At 36.0% G+C, this 17,231-nt stretch overlaps 1 protein-coding gene across 4 annotated transcripts in view; it reads left to right on the top strand.

Moving 5' to 3' along the window:
- The window catches only part of LOC137398916 (ras GTPase-activating protein nGAP-like), a 140,689-nt gene that overhangs the window by 30,781 nt on the left and 92,677 nt on the right, over positions 1-17,231 (top strand). Inside the window, exon 1 of one of the 4 annotated variants that reach the window (XM_068085081.1) lies at positions 11,446-12,110. The exons of 2 other annotated variants lie outside the window; for them this stretch is intronic. In XM_068085081.1, the coding sequence (XP_067941182.1) occupies positions 11,795-12,110 (316 nt within the window). In that variant the 5' untranslated portion in view covers positions 11,446-11,794. Of the gene's footprint in view, positions 1-11,445; positions 12,111-14,071; positions 14,194-17,231 lie in introns of those variants that run through there. One more of the 4 variants, XM_068085082.1, reaches the window with a different exon arrangement.

Genomic DNA, 17,231 nt, shown 5'->3' with positions numbered 1-17,231 from the left:
ATTTTGATGGGAAGGGTTAGCAAAATATTTGTATCGAGTGATTTACTTTGAGCAGCCGAACGATCTTCTGATAAATCTGCTGTGTAATTATAATTTATAATTGTTCCTCAAAGTTTTTTTTGTTTACAATAGAAATATTTAACTCAAATACATAAAAACTACTAATGAAACCGTGTCCTGTCTCTATACGTATGGTATCTAGGAAGCGAAGTTACTTCGGTGGCCGTGTGACATGTGCCACGAACCGAACCAGCCTCCGAACCGATCCTACGTCGGTTCGGTGCTCGTGTGACCACGCCTTTATATTCCTTGTCAGTCATTCTTATTTATCATAATACCCATAAGCTGGAACACAGTGATCTGATACCTTTTTAGAGGGTTTCATAGAAGGTGTTATTTGCTTTAGTTGCCTTGAAGTTTTCATTTTGAGTATTGGTGTTTTAATGATCTGTGAGAGTTCCTATTTTAGGATTGTTTTTTTTATGAGATTGTAATATTGTTCTGAAAGTTACACCACATTTATCCTTGAAGTAAACAATATTTACCATAATGAGACTCAGGGTTTGAGGTTGTGAAAAAAGATTGCATCATACGGGTATTGAACTCGTGCCATTATACTTGATATCCCAGCGCAGTAACATTTGGATCTTTCAGCTGCATTATACATTGCTGAATAATTATTAGTCATTATCTGTCCTTATTCGGCTCACCTGTCATTCTCCCACAGTACACATGACTGCCAGTACTAACAATATGAGACAACTTCAAATGTTCACCTAAATTATGAATGTAATTATTTAAAATCATAGAGTCAGTTACTATCTTTATGATATTTTAATAATAACAATAATAAACTACCGTTGATATGGATGACAAGTATTATTTCAAGCCCAACTAGTAGATAAAATCTTCTGGTATTCACCAAAAATCTTTATTCACTAGTTGTATCTTTATTCCTGCTATTTACCAAAAACAATTTTTTGTGCTGCAAGCTGCGTGACATGCAACTCTGCAAAATCAATTTAGTTATTAAAAGATCAATTAGGCACATATTTAAACTTATCTGTGCATTTACTGTAGATGACCAAGAAGAAACAGCGAGCAAGGAGGAGTTCTTGTCCGGAAAATGATCTAGACTTTAGTTCATCGGCAGCAGGTCAAAGGCAGCATTGTTTCAAGATCCTCCCTATTGATTGCCAATCCATTGCTAATCCTGCATACGGTAAGACATAAACTATCATTGTTACTCATATGGAATGTTCCGGAATGTGGTCATGATGTAATCATAAAAATAGTTAGAATTCTTTTGATGATAATGTTTATTACGAAAGCATCTTTTACTCCAAATAGCAATGAATCCAGAATTATCGGTGTTGCTTTTTCACTGACCTTGACCTATTCCATTTTTTACTTATAAAATATGGTGAGGTTCATGTTTGGGTTGCAATTATTGATGATTTTTATTGAATCAAGTCTGTAGAGATGGGGAAGAGACCAGGCAGGCGCTTTAATAGCCTAGCTTTGTTCCCAAGAACAAGCCCTTGATTCTAGACCATGCTAACAACTTTCTATCAACCGTGAATGTACTTAAGGTAGCACAACTCCTTTTGAACTGATAATCATTTTGAAGCTCCAAGCTTGTAGAACTCAATGAAATGATCAAAAATGAAATACAGTGAACCTTTTTATCATACTTTTCAAATATGTAATGTTTTAGAGGTAATTGAACAAACATAATAGTTGATGTATATCAAGTCTGATAGAGTATGTATATTTTATGAATAGAAAAAATAAAAAGTTTAGTGTAAAGCTCTTGTTGCTGAGAAGTTTTTTAGTTTCACTTTTTAGTTAGCGCGCCTAGTTAACTTCATTCCAAAATTTTTCAATCAGTATAACATCAGAAGCTAATGTTCTGACGGCAGCCATTTATCACTTTTCAATCGGTTAAGCTTGGTTCCATATCGGCTGTGAGACCCCGGCAATAATTTCGTGTAGCAAAACACTTGCAGCGCTACCGTTTATGTTCACATAAAGTTGCTTCGCTGGTGATCGCATCAAAAATAACCACCAGCCATGTCGTCTCGAAAGTGCTGACCTTCATCTGTACAGTGCATTTTGGGAAGGTTTTGCTTGCGACTCTTCACGAAAGTTGAACAGCACTGAACTCTTGCGTTGATCGCCGGCAACTACCAGCGGTATTCAGCGCGTAGGTTCACATTTCACCGCTGTTAGCCCTGCGGTGCTGTCGCAGGTGCTGTCTGAGACTTTACAAGTGTTGTCGGGAATTTGTGCTATATCTCAAGAATTGATAGTCGTATCAATTTGAAACTTTGAAATTGTTCTAAAATCCTTTGCCACACAGAGTCACCAGAATTGTGGAATTTTACATAAACCATAAGTATGTAAAACAAAGCCAAACTACGAATCCAAGTTTACTACTTAGGCGTAGGGTCAGGTGGGAAAACAACTCCACGAGTTATCTCAGTGCCAGGCATCTACGTATGTGTTAACTAAAGCAGAACTGATGCAATTTATGACAAATTTACATCATAAATAATTGTTTACTGATGCTACTACACAGAATCTATTATTCATCAATTTAAAACCTTAATCAATAAATCAATAAACATAAGTTTTTTATGTTAATACAAATTTTTGTTTATTCTTAAATAGTTACTCGTAAATAAATAAATGTTAGAGAATGTAAGCGATGCCAGATTAAAGAGAATGGATCAAGCGGATAAACATAGTCCCGATATATCTTGGGCACAGGCTTCAAACTGTTAATGGACAATCATGGAAACTTGCTACTTTTTGATAATATCATACACATAATATCCTATGTATAGTATCCTATGTTTAATTGGCCTATGAAATAGCACAGTCAAGTCTGTTTCCCATAATAATTTTATATGTTTATTAGTCATAAAAAGAGCTATCATAATAATGGCTTGTTTGTCACCAAGGAGTAAAATCGGTAACTGGTGAGAAACTCCAGTTTCCATGTTGAATTATTTATCACCCTAACATTGTGAAAATCTAATTACTTATACATGTACAGTGACTTCTCAACTTGATATGTTTCATTCATATGCTGAAGCGATCATAAGTTGGGGCAGATATTCTTATAGGATTATATTGTATTCTGATTAATTTGTTGCAAATCTTAAATACGGTACCAAATACTTTGAATAATTGCATATACGTAGCATTAAAACAAATTCAAAATATATAACTAAGTAAAACAATTAGCAGTAACAACATCAATTTGTGTGTAAAAATGAAATTAAGAAGTTAATAATCAGGAAATAATATTTTACCTTTGAGACTCGGCGGTCGCTGATAAAATATACTTTAGTTTAATTTTTACTGGATATAATTTAACACAATTTATATTTAAGAATATATATGTATATATTAATATATTGAATATTATTATGTTTATTCTACTATTAATACTATTATATTATCAATATGTAATGTTAATATTATTAATGTATATTATTAATGTATTATTATTACAAATTTACAAATATATTTTATCTTTTCATGTTGTTGTTAATTTTATCAGACTTTTTAGTTTTATTTTTATACAGAGTTTTTATAGAAATTTCTTTTATTGTGACAAATATTTGTTCAACCTTAGCTTCATTTGTCAACAAATTTGCTTGATTTGCAATGTTTTGATTGTGAACACAGAACATTATTTGAACGCAGTTGGCCACTCTTGTGGGAAAGCTAGCTATATGATGGGTTTTACTTGATTTTCTTTTTCTTTACTGGTATCGATGTATTTATTGTGTTGTGGGGATGGCAATAAAACATGTCCATAAAGATTATGTGGCCAAGACACAGACCTATTCAGCCTGTAATGAAATAGTTATTAGGCAAAAAATCAATAAATACACAGGTTTTAGGTAAAATTCACACATCAAATCATAGACTCATAGACATTAGAACTGTGAAATGTTGGTAAACTACTTTGGTTATAAATAAAAATTCTGTCATTAAAGTTGTACACGTCTGACCTTTGAGTCAGTACAGCCTATGATTTGCTATGCTTCCATAACTGGGTCAATCCGTAAGTTGGAGACGACCGCAACAGCAGAAATCTGAGAGTTAAGTCCAGGCAAGTTTTTTGGGCTATTTGAGACCCCATGGGCAGATTAATTTTTCACAAATCGGTTTAAAAAAAAATCATTGATACACTCTTATTTATGATATTGTATACGTGTATTATGTTTTTATAATACAGGTAAATACAAATAAACATGTTTCAAGTCAATTCTTCATATAACTGTTTCTATAGCTATGGTACTTTGGAAGCATTTGCCCTTGCAGAGGCCGACACCGCAGTCTTGACATCGTGCTTATTCTTGTTTCTCTATAGCCTTGCCTTTGCCTATAACTTTTTGAGGATGTTATGACAGTAAGAGAAAGTTGTTGCAATCTGGGAAAACATTCAGAACGCAGAAACAAGCTACAAACAGAATTCCTAATTTTATTTAAAGACGTTTTTATTTTGGATTTTTCGTTGGTTTAGTATTGCAAAAATGATCATTGTTTTTCTTCTCAAAATGACTCATTTATGGGTTGTTAACGGAGACCAATCTATTGTAGTTTACTATTGGTAAAAAATTTAACAAAAAATGGCAATAGGTTAACCAGAAATCTATTTATAAAAAACGTTCGTGTGGCGACATAATAGTCCATCAGCATCAGTATCGCTAAACGACAATAATGTCGCTATGCCTGCAAAAGGGTTAAGCTAGTGTTGTTGCTCACAAATTTGTTACCGAATGTTTCATGCTTGCTAAAGATGGAGACGGCCCTCCGGATGGGGTACAAGAAAATACAAGCCGTGCAAGCTGTTCTATTTCAAGCATTTTCTACATTTCAGTTCTTGTTTCGCTTTTATTTTTTTATTTCATTTATATTTTATTGTTTTGATTTAAGCAGTTTTGATTGTAGCGCTATGTCATCTAGCATATATCCTCTATCCTTTTAATAAAGCGCTCTACTTAATCCGCATCATATGCGCGTTTTTTGAAATACTTATCGCGTGATAACACAATTCCAAATATGCTTCATCCGCATCATAGAAACGGTGATAGTCGGGTTTTAATGGTATTGCAGGTAATTAATTCCCCGAAAATAGTATAACAGTTAGACTCATCCAACTATGTTTGTAAAGTTGTCTTTTTTCTGTTGTGTATTTCCTTCTGAAAGATTATAACTTTGTATTCAAGCTGCATTACATTTCACATTTTTGTGCTTAGCAGCAAATTTCTTGACTGCATTATTTTCATCAGCTGAAAACATTTTGACGAGCAGAATTAGACAGCGTTCAGTTAGCAAAGCAAGTTGTGCTGGCATGTTCTATGTTATACTCTCAGCCATAAGTAGCAGATAGAATAAGAGAATTGCCGGCGGACTTGCTGAAGTCTTTAAAATAAAGTCTTTGACAAACACTTTAGAATAAACCTCAAGTCGCAAGTATAATATGAGTTCAAATCTTATCTTATACAGTTTTTTCCCCAGTTTAAATCGTTGCTCCAGACAGACAGACAGACAGGCGAACACAGCTCTCATTATAACAGAGATAATTATAATTTATATTCTTTGTTATAGCCTGCCAAATTAAGATTTGTCCTTGCTTTCTTTTATTCTAAAAATTATATGACAAAGAGGAGGCAACTTCTCATGTCATATTTTTGTCAAACATATAAGCCTTGTTGGAGTCAATATCCTGATAACCTTTCCAGTCAAATGCTTGGTAAACAAGCCACTAGTTGTCTTACCCTTGTTATTACTGCAGATGGCTGACTAACCCAAACCTCAACCGCTAGTTTTAAATTACAGAACTTTTACATAATTTTTTTTATCTGATTGGTTAGAAATCTCATAAATATGTAAAGGATGTTGTAAGGCCAAGCTAAAAATGTTAGTAAAGAATACATTTTATATTGTACTAGTACGTTTACATGAAGATTGTCGTGTGTAATCAGTATGTGTACAATTATTCTTAGATGTGGAAATGTGATGAAGTGACAAAGTGGTAGCATGTTTTCCTCGAACAATTACGATTCGTTTCATAACTTCTATGTAAAGCCAGAACACAGAGACTACTTAAGGTTTTTGTGGGTAGACGAAGACTTGTCTACTCGCAAGGAATACTGAATGACTGTTCATCTCTTCGGCGCTACCTCGTCACCTGGAGTAGCCACATTTGGTCTAAGAAAGCTCGCCAATGATCATCGCAGCATATCTGACAAAGCAGCAAATTTTCTTATCAATGATTTTTATGTGGATGATGGGATGACAAGTATTGCCAACCAACGTGAAGCTATTCAATTGATTGACAGCGCAAGGAAGATATGTTCCAAAGAGAACATCAGGCTTCACAAGTTTGCTAGCAATGATCGACACGTTCTTGCCACAGTTCCGGAGACCGAAAGGTGTGAGACAATTCAAAAGCTTGATTTGCTGCAAGACCACCTACCAAATGAACGAACTTTAGGCCTAGAGTGGTGTATTGACATCGAACACGCGGACATTAAAGTTCGATTCTCGCGTGGTGCAATTGTTTTTCAGAATGCTTTTAGCATGGCTTCGGGCCAATGCAGATCTCTACCAACAGAAAAGTTAGCTGCTGCGTTACTTGATCACAATTATTATAATAATAAGCCTGCAGCTCCGCAAACTCTGATAGTTTTGTGTGTAGGCGCAAGAACATCGCATGCTGTACACACCTGTTCATCTATTCTCAGTATCTCTTCCTCCCACAAGGAATCATCATAAACTATTTAGCATTCCATAGATGGTTATATACCATTATTAGTTCAGTTATGTGAATTTTATAGTTGTGATTTGTGGTTAGTTTTGTTGTTGAGATGGTACTAGTTTTATGCATTCAGTACTTTTTAGTTCTCTCTGCATGCTTTCCTAGCAGCTTCTTATCATGAGTATGTAGAGGTTAGTTTGCCTGGTCAGTTATCAATTTATCTTTCGCTTCTGTAGACCTGGCTATTCCAATGGATGAGGGACAACTCTTTGCTACATCCGTTGCTGCTGGACAATTTGTAACAAAAAGGAGGCAATTCCGATCTCATAGTCTTCCTTGTAAGTATAGATTGTTTTAAGAGACGATTGGTGTGTTTGGAATCTGGATGCGATGGAAGCTGCCATGTGTCTGTTAGCTGTCTGTGAGATGACGCTGTGTATTTGATTGAACAATTGACTCGCATAAGTAGTCAAATATTTGGTCAAGGATCGATTTGCTTAGTATCGACAAGTTATTCATTAGAGATGTCTATCAAATTACCAGTTGGTGTTGCTTTATCTTACTGAGATAATACAGTTATCCCTTGTTAGTCATCTTGTTATCACCTTTATTATGGCTTGTGTTAATCTTTTGAGTTAATCAACATTTTATTTGGAAGCTTGTAAAACAGCTTTGAATGATTCATGAATATTTAGAAAAATTTAAAAATATTCGCGTTACTTAAATCTCATTATAATAAAAATCTGTACGGTTGATCGTAAAGATGAACTTACATACAATTTTAGTAGATTTTATCCAAAAGTATCGGTGTTTTTCTATCATTTGTGATTGTTTTTGATGTTTGAGGTGATCTGACTGTCAGGATGTTTCAAGATTAAACTCAACAAAACTTGATGGCAGTTAAAATGCTCAGATCAAACGAAAGTGTGACTATGTCGTCTATAGTTACACAAACCGACATAATAGAACTGCAATGCAACAGTGCAACGCATTAGCCGATATCAACTATAGTAACTATAGCTACTGGTGACACCATTCAGCACATGTCTTTCTTCTGAGCGTTTTAGCCAGGTTTGGCCTAAATCTAAGCATCAACAAATTTTTACTATATAAAGTTGTTAGAGTTCCTGTAACACACCTTCATCTTCTTCCACCAAAATTTGCTTAATTTGTATTTATTTCTATCACAGGTTCTGATCTTGGCATACTTTCTTCCAATTTCGGAAATGTCAATTCTGACTCCTCAACGCAGATAGTCAGTGTCCCTCCTACTTTAGACGCCATACAGGAAACGGATACATCCACAAGATATTCTAAAGGCATACAGACCAGACGTGGTACAGAGAACGGCATTATTAAAGTCGACGTTATGGAATCCAACCTAGACGAAGATGTGCCTCCCGCTATATTTCCCCTTTTATCTCAGAGCAAGAAGGGTCCAAGGAGATATCAAAGGTCTGCATCTCTCTGCGACTCTCTGCTCCACAACAGCACCGAGACTAGCCAAACTTCCGGACGATTCCGTGTCAGAGACCTAGACTTTCCTAAGAGCAGGCGGCGGAAAAGTTTTGATACCATCGATCTGCCTCTGGCGAGTGCTGACGGGAAAATAGTAAAGTGTAGTGATCAGACAGCAGATGGCCTTGACCTCCCCTTATTCAGCTCAGATTTACAAGGTATGGTGGTACTTTCTGGCATTCTGCTAGACTCTTGGTAAAAATATTCAATGAAAACTTGTCTAAGGATTAAGGAAAGTTTATTCAGGTAATCGTTCAAGGGAAGAAATAGAGGTACCAACAATAGAGGTTTCAATTATTCTTAAGAAGTATTCGTCTCTTTCATATTTTCTTCAAACCAAAATAAATGTTGGTTCCTCAACTTGCAGATAACTACTTTCAGCAGTGAATTTAAAAGTTTACTTTAAAATTTTAGATTTATTAAATAACATAAATGATTTAGTTATATTAAACTATGATAGTCACGTCTCTGTGTAGTTTTCTTGTCGTACAAATATTCCTACTTGTAAATAAGAACAAAGATTGATGATGCGCTTGAAATAATTTTCAAGATTTGGTATTTAGGATCTCTTAAGCTGTGCAGTTTCATAAAGTGCCTGAAAGTAAATCATTTAAAATAAAACTATAAAATATATTTAATAATATAAAATATGAAGTTTAAACTAACTCAACTTATTTTTTATCATTTTTATATTTTTAACATTTTGCTGTTATTTTTAATATCCTGCAACTCCATTTTTATTTGCAAAACCATGAAATCCAAAATATTTGAAAAGATTTGAAATACAAAGTATTTCAGAGATTACTTTGTTATTAATTTTCCTGATGTACTCCTTTATGGATGAAATTTCGGGTTCAAGTGCGTATATAAATTTTTTTAGTAGTACTAACTGTACATATCCACAGTTAGTACTACTAAAATGCTAACTAAAGAATATTATATACCGAAAAGAAAGATTTTCGTGAAATAAAATAATAATAATTATGATATGGGTAAGAGGAAAATGCTTCACTAAAACTCTGTTTCGTGCAATTGAGCTCTTCAGTTGTCAAGTAGCAGACGCAGTTGAGCTTTGAGAGATTATAAAGTACAGCTCAAATTAATTTACTACTTTACTAGTAACTCTACACATTAGTTTGAAATTAGTTTTAAATTAACGAGTGCACTGTAGCTCGGGCTGCTAAATATACCTTTCATAGAAGTACTCCATATATTGCCTCAACTAAGCATTTCTATTTGTAATGCACAGCGTGTCCATATCTTTTACTACCATGCTTTCGCTAGGATCTCTTGCTCTTGTCCAGTTCCAACCAGGATATAAGAGTGATTAGCAGGTGCCATATTTTATCTCATGACGCACTGTAAAGCCTGAAATCTTCTTAAAAGTCAACTGCGCACCCATTAATACAGTGAGCCCTGATTGTAGACTGAGATCTAAAATATGGTATGCGCCTTTGGTTTGTACACTACGCTCGCTCGGCGTTCCACTGGCCATGTCTCGCTAAAACAAGGAAACCTCCTGTTAAGTGTACATCACAAGTACGCTGTTAATTGCTATTTCCTGGTTTTAAAAATCCTGTTAATTGTATCAGTAAAGCGACATGCTTGTAAGGCTCAGTTTAAACTGCGGGCTGAAGTGGGCAAGTTACACCACCCTTTGCGGATACATAGTGGACGATCGGGCTAAGGTAAAGCTAGCTTCTATCGTTAGAGCTTTTTAGAAAGTCGTCATAAATGTTGAACGGAAACCGGCCGGCGAGTCTGACTCCGATAGTGTTGAGGATCTCGGAATGTTGGACAGTGAAATAGCACATCTGTTTAATTTATATAGTGAAGATGGAAAATTTGAGTGTATCGGGAAGAGGAGTGATTATTTTATTCAGTGAAGTTGCTTAAGCTCGTTGTTTGTATTTGATGCTATTTACATGTTTTAAAATGTGTTTTATGGTATGTTGCGCCTTATATATTTTTTAACTCTTTCGTTACCGTGAGCTGATGTATCGGCATTCGCAGTAATAAAAATACAGACCGTAAGCCGATGAATCAGCTATTCGATAGGGCTTCACTTTTCTTTTCATTACGAAGCCTACAAATTGGCTAGACCGATCAAATTTTGTCTCTAACGAAATAACCTCTCTGCCAATCACATGCAACCAATCGAAGATCTTTTTGCTAAGCGCTTCCATTTCTAATTTTTAAAAACGGGAAAACTAGATCGCTATTGTCATGGCATTAAGAAGTTTACCACGTTCGTATAACAGAAAGGCAACGTCAGAGATTTTGCGAGATAGGGATTCACTAATGATTTTTTTACTTATCTTGTAGATAATTTTGTTTCACGTGAGATGCATTTTATAGTAAAACGATATTTGCATTGATTCTTGCGATATTGCATAAATACTAGCAGTATCTCGAATTTCTGAAAATCCGTTTAAATTAATTTAGTCAGAATAGTGAATTTCGTGCGGTAACGAAAAAGTTAAGTACAGAAATGGACCATAGAATTGAGACTGCACTCTATGATACGGTGCACTTTGTGGAATGGAAAATCAAGTAGTTTTCAAGATGGCCGTGGCACCCCGAGATGTTAGAGTTGACTATGAACACCGGTTCCAATAACTTTGATGCATTACATTTCAGACAGACGGGTTGCTAGGTGGTTGTTTTCCATAATCCACAGTTTCTAATGTTCACTGATTTATGCATATACCTTCATTACCTTGAGTTAATCTACTAAATGTATTATTTATGATATTACCACATCTGCTACATATGCTCTGTTACACACAATATACTGACAAGTTGTAAACTTTTGATATATTTTGTTTTATAGAATTGCAAGACAAATATGCCGATACCAGTGTTGAGACTACTCGGAAGGAGGATTTGTCTGCTCGCTCTCCTAAAAGAGTTGTAAATTTTATTGATAAATCCCCAACCAAAAATAAAACAGTTGTTGCTAAGCAACACGCCGGGTTATCAAAGAGTAATTTGTCAATGTTGTATCATAATTTGTGTCGGCAATCTGATAGTCATTCTCAACATTTTGACACGTCGCGCATGGCCGAGGCAGACGATATTCACAGGCCATGTATGTCCAGCTTCAAAAGTGACATGTCAGTGCAAAGGACAGCATTCGATGACGGCAACATCAGGCAGCCACCTGAACAAGCGATTGACAATTTACGGAGTTATTCACTTTTGTCTGACTTCAGCAATGAGGAGAACATTTTAGTATCACAGCCAGAAGCGGTTCGAACAAAGTGGCTAAACAGACGACAGTCATCTAGCGAGTTGGCTTCTTGTGATCAGTATAAAACACATCAAGAGGTCGAGAAACCAGCAGGACGTGGATCACCGCTAAGAAGGATTATATCGAGTATTAAAAGGAAGAACTCAAAAAAATCAGACGGCAGAGAGCTCGACCACTCATATCATTTGGAACAACACACTCTTGGTGACAGGAAGTTTGCAAAAAGTAGTGTTACTTCGATGTCAGGTCGATTTTCTAGGAAGGGATTTGTTTCAAGGAGACATTCGGAAGGTTCAGTCGCATTTTTCACTCCGAAAGTGGCTATTCGACCAACCTGTCCAGTCGCAGCTTTGCCCAGTCTTAACGACTATCTTGTAGACGCAGATGAAGATGTGTTTGGGCCAGCTGTCGCCGACGAACTTGCATTGTCGTTTAGAACTAGGCACCCCGTTACACGCAAGGTCATTTCAGAGTCTGAGGCTAAATTTAATAGTGATTATACGTTTGATATGCCTATGAAGAGAATGAATAACAATAACACAATATCAACTGAAGGTAAGCAGTCATTCCGAGAGGACCTTCTGTGTGACCTTTGACCTGTGTAGAAGAAATGGAATGCCAATGACCTGTGGTGGAATGGTGGTTGATGTGGCGTATTGTGTTACATCATTTTCAGCTGCAGGGTCTGGCCACACACACCGATTGCATCACTAGTAGAAAGCTCAAAGTAGTTATCGAATAAATATGTAGTTTTACCGATCTCTTCTCTATCTAATGTAACTAGAGATCGATAATCAGACGAAAAATCAGATGTTTTTCAGGTTTTTTCATCATTTTTTATATTATGCAAATATTCAAATGGCAAAAGGTCAACAATGATTTATTTGTATACTCAAGAAAATGAGATTTGTAAATGAATGCTTGCGTACTCTTGAAGTATAAAAACTATCCAAAAATTAAAAAGGCATTTTATAGGCTTGTTAACTTTACTACAACATTAAAACTGTTTGTGTGTGGGCAGACCCAGACCCTGAATATATAGTTTTAAGTTGATAGATTCAGGTTAGTTATTCATGTAGTAAGTTAATCTGTTAGCGCTTACTCTTATTAAACAGTCATACATGTGGCGCAATAGAAGGATATGTGTCTGTCACTCACGACAGGAAGTGGGCTAGAGAGTGTAGTTTTAATGATATGATAATAGCTAGTCTCTGGTCGACATATAGACATAATGAAGTGCTTGACTGATAGGCTGTTACCATGACGAATCGGGATAGAACTAATTTGGATTTACCTTCTCATACCACTCTTCCATTCTAATTTGTCTGTAGTACTATATATTAGGAGTTGTTCTCTCCTCCTCATCCATCGCTCATTCTCGTTCTGCAGTAAAGCTCACTGGTTTTGTTTTGTCTGAAACCGTGTAAATGTCTAAAGACGTTTACCAACAGTTTCTCAAAAGCACGTGATGATATACTTCCTTTTATACCTGTCGTGTTCTGTCATCTCTTTACATTAATGTCAAAACTGAGTTGCTAGTAACGATTTATCTGTTTATTAGTTGGGTGTTTCAACTTGACCTACCAGGGTTTCCATGTACATGAGGAAGGGGTAATAAAAAAGTAAACATGTCCTACTAGGTTTACTTACACTGCTGTCTATCCTAAAAAGTTTTTTATTTTTAAAGAAAACAGGAAGAAGTTATTTTAATGTAACCCAAGTTGGTGTTTTATCCATATGTTACCCTGACAGTCCAGTGTGCTCTGAGAGGTCACCAGGGATAGCAGTTAAACAATAAGCTCATGCACGATTATTTTAAAACTCATGAAGGTGGATGCCAGGCGGTAGCATGTCGGCTGCTAAGCCAAATGGGGCCAGTTCGAATCACGAACGATTCGACCTTTTCCTACCTCATTTGTGGTTTTGGACACGCAGACAAACATGACTTTTATTATAGTACATATTACCGAATCTATACTCTTTGCATAATATATTTTTCATTACTCCTGCTTCATCTAATCTCACCCAACCCATGTCATCAATCGCCCTTTTGCTACGCAAATGTTGGTTAATTAAATGCTGATCTGTTTCCAATGAAAAGTTTCACCAAATTTGCGAGGCAATTATTTGTCTTCATGAAACCAGCGTGAAGCATATTTATCAGGGTAATGAGCAGCCCATCCTCTTACTGTCAAGCCATCTGATCACTCAAGCATAGAGTTTGACCAACTACAGACAGGTGCTTGCAAGTGCTCGCAGGTTCTAAAGCTGTCTTCTGTAGTGAAGGCTGTACTAATTAGTTCTATCTATGCCATTGGCAGGCGGGGCTGGTTTTTATGGATAGTGTAAAGTTCAGTTAGTCGTTAGTGGCTAGTTTATAGTTTATCGAGTTCTGGGCGACATTGTACGTTGTTGTAATATCACACCATGAGTTTGTCAAGTTCCGAATCGCATAAAAGAGGTATTTTTCGAATATTTACTGATCGGCCAGACTGGCGGAGGCGAACTATGGACGATCATCAGACTATGTTGACGCGGCGAAAGAAATCTCCAGTAGTTGGGGGACTTTGCAAAATGAGCACGCTTCCTGTTGGCGTCTCGTTGGCTCAATACTACGAAGAATATTTGAGTAATGATGGTAAGTGAATCAGATATTCAGTGAGTTGATTTTCTCTCTCAGTAAACAGAAAGTAAAATGAACCAGTTTTAGGAAACATGAAGTAAAACTAACCTGAGAGTAAAGCTGAACAGTTTTAGTAAACAGAAAGCTATTGGTCAAGTTGTTGAAAACCTGCGTTCCCTTCTGAACTTATAAGCAGAGGAACCTGGCAGGATTAAGCTTATTCTAGTAGAATAAATTTGGAGTTGTCCTCTTAGCAGTTGTCCTCAGAAGCATTATACTGTTAACCTGGGTAAGGTAGTTTTATGTTAACTTCTGGGTGCATCAAAGGTTGCTAATAAACAACTCTAAACCTCTTTCTTTACTTATACTCATTAAACTGAAGGCATTTGTTACATAATCAATATGTCACTGAACTAGTACTATAGCCTTAGTTACTGCCAAATGCGATAATAGTCAGGAAATTTAGTCAAAAGATGTTTGATGTTGTATGGAAGATACTGTATTCTGAGTGATATAGCAGTCTAGTATGCCAAATTGCACAAATGAAAGAGAGGCCTTTTTCCTACTGACTCGTAAAAAGCTGGCCCATTACCATCTAATGTACAGGTTCACAATCCCATGTAAGTACTGCCTTTGACTCGGACGCATCAAGTGTATCACACAAATTTCTCTATCGATGATATCTGACAACTAGAAATATTTGATGGTTTTGGAAATTTATTGCTATAATAAGATAATAATCAACTGATAGATGTCCTTATACGCTAACATCTGATTTTTGAATTTATGGTTAAAGATTAACTTGTATCAAGTTTTAGAAATTCACTAGAAAGTATCTGTATTTTTCTACTATTTGAATGTTTTTGATGTTTGACGCGATCTAAGTACCAGGATGTTTCAAGATTAAAATCGACAAAACTTGATCGCTATTGAAATGCTCAAATAAAAAATATGCGCGAAATAACATCACTAGTTGTTATCGTTGCTATAGTTGATATCAGCTATTGTGTTCAGTTTGCAGCGTTACACGTCTCTATTCTGTATGTCTCTTTACAACTATATATGTCATAATCACACTTTCGCTTGATCTGAGCGATATAACCACAATCAAGTTTTGTCGATTTTACCCTTGAAACATCCTGGCGGTCAGATCATCTTAAACATTGAGAACAATCGTATAAGATAGAAAAACACTGATGCATTCTGATAAAGTCTACTAAACTTTTCCACAGTTCATCTTCAAGTTGGATACATAACTTGTATAGTCAAAACATTTATCAACATAAGCATTCATCAACATATGACATCAGAGTCAACCAAATATGTTATTCAACGTTTGTAGTAATTTCCAATATTCTACCTTTAGCGTCTTATGCTATGAGAGCTGTTGGGCAGGAATCAATCTATTTGAGTTACTATCAGTAATTTTAATTATCAATTCTACTCCGATAAAGTGTGTTGTGTTCTCATGTATCAACTGCAAACTGGTAACAGAAACCTATATTGTTTTTAAACTTTTCACCGAACCTCAAGACAAATGGGTTAACTCTTTTACTAGTGTGAGCCATTGTTTTCGGCAATCACAGTAATAGAAGTACAGACCGTAAGCCGATGAATCGGCTCATTAGGATTTTACTTTTCTTTTCATTACGAAGGCTACACATTAGCTATTCCAATCAAATTTGGTTTCCAACGAAACAACCTTGTTGCCAATCACTTACAACTAATCAAAAATCTTTTTTTTAAGTGATTCCATATTTAATGATTTTTCAAAACGGGGAAAACCTAATCGCTATCGTCATGGCAATAAAAAATTCACCGTGTTCGTTCAATGCAAAGGAAGCGTCAGGAATTTTGTCAGAGTAGGAGTCACCAAACAATTTTATTCTTATCTTGTAGAGAATTTTGTTTTCAATAAGACCCATATTACAGCAAACCATATCTGCATTGGTTCTCGAGATATTGCATAAATACTGGCGGTATATCGATTTTTCAAAAGTCCTTTTGAATTAATTTGTTCAGAATATCAAATTTAGCGGGTAGTGAGAGTTAAACAGGGTAACCTTTCACTGTATATTTACTGTTCTATACTCATCCCTGTGTGTCAATATTTGTGAATGTGGGTGGTCATCAATTGTTCTTGTCCAAATGAGATTGACAGCCTTGGACATGTTCCTGTGGTTAGTTAGGCCATTGTTATGCTGGCAAACATATGAAAAACTATTGGGTAAACTTGATTTTCTGACAGCTGGTTTTAGCTGATGCGTCTAGTGATATGTCTGCCATCTAGTGATATGTCTGCCGCTCATCAACAGGTGCTTCTTTGACTGCATTTTTGGTTATTGACCCACTACATGTATGTAAAAGCCATCATGATGGCGATTGTCATTGCTGGTAGTAGTCATGGAGGGTTCAGAATGGTATTATTAACACTTGGTGTATGTCAGTTTCCTTTGATAGAGGATTATGTTTTCTTGTTGTGTTTACATGGCCTGCTGTGAAGACAGATTTGTGGCAAGTTGGCATGGATGCATTTTGGATATTCCCGGTTATTTGGTTGGAATCAACATTGACATGTACATATCTTGCTTGTTCAATTATTTCGGCCCATGATATGCCTGGTGCATACACATGCCATATGCATGGTGTGCGAGGTATTGCACCATCACTCGACTGCGCAGGACAATGCTCTTGCTGAGTGTATGCAAAATTTAGTTGCGTCATCCTGTGATGTCTTATGCGTCATCCTGCGATTTTAAACCTATCGCAGCTCATATCAATATAACATTGGTCTAAATCAGGCATACCCTAGGACACTCATGTATTCGCCTCATCTAACTTTTGCATTTTCGCGGAGTCATCCTCTTGCGAAAATTTCATGAGCGAAACTAAACTATCATAACGAACGAGCGAAAACGCGAAATTAAATAGCTCTGTTCATTGATAGTCCAAGAAACAATGGCAGCAAGCGATCAAATTGCATTATCGATCTCGCCCACACAATTCTACTTGCGGTTCACAATTACAAACTAGTCCCAAATTGAAATTTTTTC

This window comes from Watersipora subatra, chromosome 6 (genome assembly GCF_963576615.1).
Source record: "Watersipora subatra chromosome 6, tzWatSuba1.1, whole genome shotgun sequence".
In the NCBI taxonomy this organism is placed as follows: Eukaryota; Metazoa; Bryozoa; class Gymnolaemata; order Cheilostomatida; family Watersiporidae; genus Watersipora; species Watersipora subatra.
This window is presented reverse-complemented; position numbering and strand designations above follow the sequence as displayed.